We start from the raw sequence: 3,358 nt of genomic DNA, 5'->3' as shown, positions 1-3,358 counted from the left end.
CTTACCATTTTTGATCTATACACCGAATAAGGTGAAATTAGATCCTTATCCATGATAGATAATTAAATCATCCTTATCACTCCGAAACTTTTACATGCTAGTTCTAATACCGCAATCCTACAGTTAGAATCCTAAACACATGAGGTTTCCAGATCCGGTTGGAAACAAACCATAGATCCGAATAAACACTACTAGTAAAACAGCCTTTTACGACGCGCAATGCGTGTCGTAAAATGCTCAGACGACGCGTGAATGCGTGTCAAGGAAGGCCCTGTCATAAAGAGAGACGACACGCTTTTGCGCGTCGTCTATTACGACGCGCATTTACGACGCATATTTATGACACACATTTACGACGCGCAGTTATGACATACAATGCATATCAAGGAAGGCCCTGTCATAAAGGAAGACGACACACATTTGCGTGTCGTAACCTTACGACGTGCGTGTTTATGACACACAATGTGTATCAAGGAAGCCCCTGTCATAAATGAAGATTACATGCATTTGTGTGTCATAAACTTCAGTAACCATTTTCGATATGCATTTACGACGCTTCTTTACGATACTCATTTACGCATAATACAAAAATATGTAAACAAATATATACCAAAACAATCAATTTCATGCAATAACATCATGTGAAAAAATTGTAATACATAGATACTAAGGGGATCTAATTGTACATTGTTATTAAGAGGTTTTCCCTAACTATATAACCTAATACTACATTGCTATTAAGGGACACATTCTGCAATGTAATGCTATACAAACTAAGAAGATATACACAAAGATCACATGAACTCAACTTCCAGACCTGTAAAAAAAGAATTTAAGATACTTTAATTCCCATCACAGAAGCAACAATATTGTATTCCTCCACTAAGGGTTCCTTTGTTAGATGGATTTGTAAGGGGTCATCAGTAGATAGGGAAATAACGAGTTGTTGCTTAAAGGAGATACTGCAAGACATTGTAAATATCATAGAAGTTTATTAATATCATTAAGGTATTGTTATAATCTGAATTAATCCAGAAATCATTAAGAACAAATCACTTATTACCATTAACCTCAATTAGGGCACTAGCTTCCCATTCACTTGAAACTTGTGACACCTGTAAATTAGTCAAGTTTTCACTATGGTAAATAAACTAAATACAAGAAAAGGGCATTATAGTAATTACCTCCATGCAATACTCAATGTTCTTCTAGATAAGATGATTTAGAATCTCTGGTACATATCATAAGGATCCCAAAATCATATAGTTGGTTATTGTTTAATTGTTTAATTCATAACATTTTTCCTAGGATAAATGATGTTTATAAAAATATTTGAGAAGCCATACTCAAATATGTATCTTAAGTTCATTAAGTCAAAAAGAAACTAACAATTATAAACTTAAAAAGGATACTTGGGTCCACAACTTCAGCAAAATTATCTGAGTTTAGCAACAAGATGTACTCTTTACCCTAAAAAGCATGATTGAGGTAATCTTGTTATGTATTATGAATTTAAAAAGTTAATATAAAAAATAAAAAAATGGTCAATTGGTTTTACCTATAATAATAATTCATCGATTTTGCCACTCTTCTTCAAGGAAAGCAAAGCCTCCTTCTGCTCAAAAGCATACCTTTTTGCAAAAGGAAGAATTAAAAATAATTATACCATGTAGATATATAAATCAAGAATGAACGGGAATATGAATATCCTTAGAACTTAAATTTTACTCATTAAAGTAAAGAAACATATAGATCATACAACGGTTTATCCTTAGAAATTCCTTTGACATCATTCTCTGGAACTTGATCCTATAACAAAAGTGACAAAATATGATAATAGAAAATATAAATCGATAAAAAGCTTATGCAGAGGGTCGTCCATTGTAAAAGCGACAATACCCTTAGCAACATCTATTAAATAATAATAGTAATTGAAAATAATAATAATAATAACATACTATCGATTCCAAGTTGATTCACAGCACTAACGAATTGTTGATGCAACTCCATAGACCAAACAACACGTGTCTTTTTTGAAGCAGATGGATCATCACTTTCAAGTTCACAATCATCTTCTTCTTTATTACTTCTCTTTTTTTTATGACACGTCAGCACCCCATTTTCTCCTCCTCCATTAACAGAAGAACCATACTCACTATCATGATTATCATCAGCTCCTCCTCCTCTTTTGTGCTCTATGCTCCCTGAATTTTCATGTTCTTTATTTTCATTCCATTTTTTTCTTATAACATGTTGCCATATGCTCTTTAGTTGTTCTTCACATATAGGCTTGATTAAGTAATCACATGCCCCATGTCTTATTCCCCTCAACACAAGATTCGTTCTTCCATCTGCTGACATCACTACAAACAATAATAATTTTTTTTAGTTTATATAAAAGATAAAAAGAATATTATAAATGAAAAAAACATACTTATGACAGGTAGATCCATTTCTAAGCCAACGAGTTCAAGAAGCTTAAATGTACTGACTTGGGTGGCAACATCACTTATGGCATAAACTATATTACTAAGAAGACTAGTAGTTCCTTGTGCCATGTCTGTGATGAGTCCTGCTGGACTCTGCTATGTATGAGGGAAATCAGTAACAAAAAAAAGCATACCAGCAGCATATGGAAATAGGGGCCAATGGATAAAACTATATATAGTTACAACACACATTAGTATACTCACATTTGTACAAAGACATATGTGGAATGTTATGGGTTTATTACAAAACAATGAATATATAAGAGAATGAATAACGACCATTTCCAACCTCCACTTGTATATGAACCATGAATATCCTTCTCTGTCAAGGCATCAGCAATCAAACCCCAACTCCCCCCGGTTGCACCTGCCACCATCATCCTTTTCCCAATTGTCAAACACTTGTGATCAGAGGAAAATGTTACTGTAGGAATGCTCTTCAGACTTCTCTTCAACTTTATATGCCCTCCTTGCAGAATCAATATTGTCCTCAGGTAACTGCTGCATATTGATAAGCTATGAATAAGAATAACTCACAAAGGTACATAAACTCAATAATTCATATGGTTGATGATAGTTCTCTCACAATTATAGAGGTGAGAGTCTCTCCAAGGTTCGTAAGAGCAATAACAAAATTCTCGATAAACAACCCTACACTGCAAACAACCTTAAATACTCTCCTAGTATAAGGGAATAAACCTCAAAATAAGGACCATTGGGACCACAACCCAGCTGGAAATATTCCCCACGAAGGATAAAGCAAAAAAAGGGGAATAACGGAAACAGAAGGATAAAGCAAAAAACGGAAATAGACACTTCACCACACTCCAAAGTTGCTTTATTATTTATTGAACTTTCTACCCCTCCTG

General features: G+C 34.0%; 1 protein-coding gene across 1 annotated transcript; it reads right to left on the bottom strand.

The window, feature by feature from the left end:
- Nucleotides 1-666: 666 nt before the first annotated feature.
- Nucleotides 667-3,124, bottom strand: LOC145094456 (two-component response regulator ORR21-like). The gene is made up of 5 exons (XM_079032649.1): nt 2,769-3,124; nt 1,959-2,363; nt 1,185-1,809; nt 1,064-1,115; nt 667-962 (listed from the first exon to the last, which is right to left on the bottom strand). The coding sequence occupies exons 1-3, from the start codon at nt 2,797-2,799 to the stop codon at nt 1,790-1,792; spliced, it is 456 nt and encodes a 151-aa protein (XP_078888775.1). The 5' UTR covers nt 2,800-3,124; the 3' UTR covers nt 667-962; nt 1,064-1,115; nt 1,185-1,789.
- Between the last annotated feature and the right edge of the window lie 234 nt (nt 3,125-3,358).

This window comes from Lactuca serriola, chromosome 3 (genome assembly GCF_051521515.1).
Source record: "Lactuca serriola cultivar US96UC23 chromosome 3, Lser_US96UC23_V15, whole genome shotgun sequence".
Taxonomy (NCBI): domain Eukaryota; kingdom Viridiplantae; phylum Streptophyta; class Magnoliopsida; order Asterales; family Asteraceae; genus Lactuca; species Lactuca serriola.
This window is presented reverse-complemented; position numbering and strand designations above follow the sequence as displayed.

Coding starts and splice junctions, on each gene's coding strand:
- LOC145094456 (XM_079032649.1), bottom strand. CDS start 2,799: ATGGTTCATATACAAGTGGAGGTTGGAAATG. Junction 2,364..2,768: donor ACAAGTGGAGGTTGGAAATG/GTCGTTATTCAT, acceptor TATTGTTTGTAG/TGATGTCAGCAGATGGAAGA. Junction 1,810..1,958: donor GAATCAACTTGGAATCGATA/GTATGTTATTAT, acceptor CTTTTGTTATAG/GATCAAGTTCCAGAGAATGA.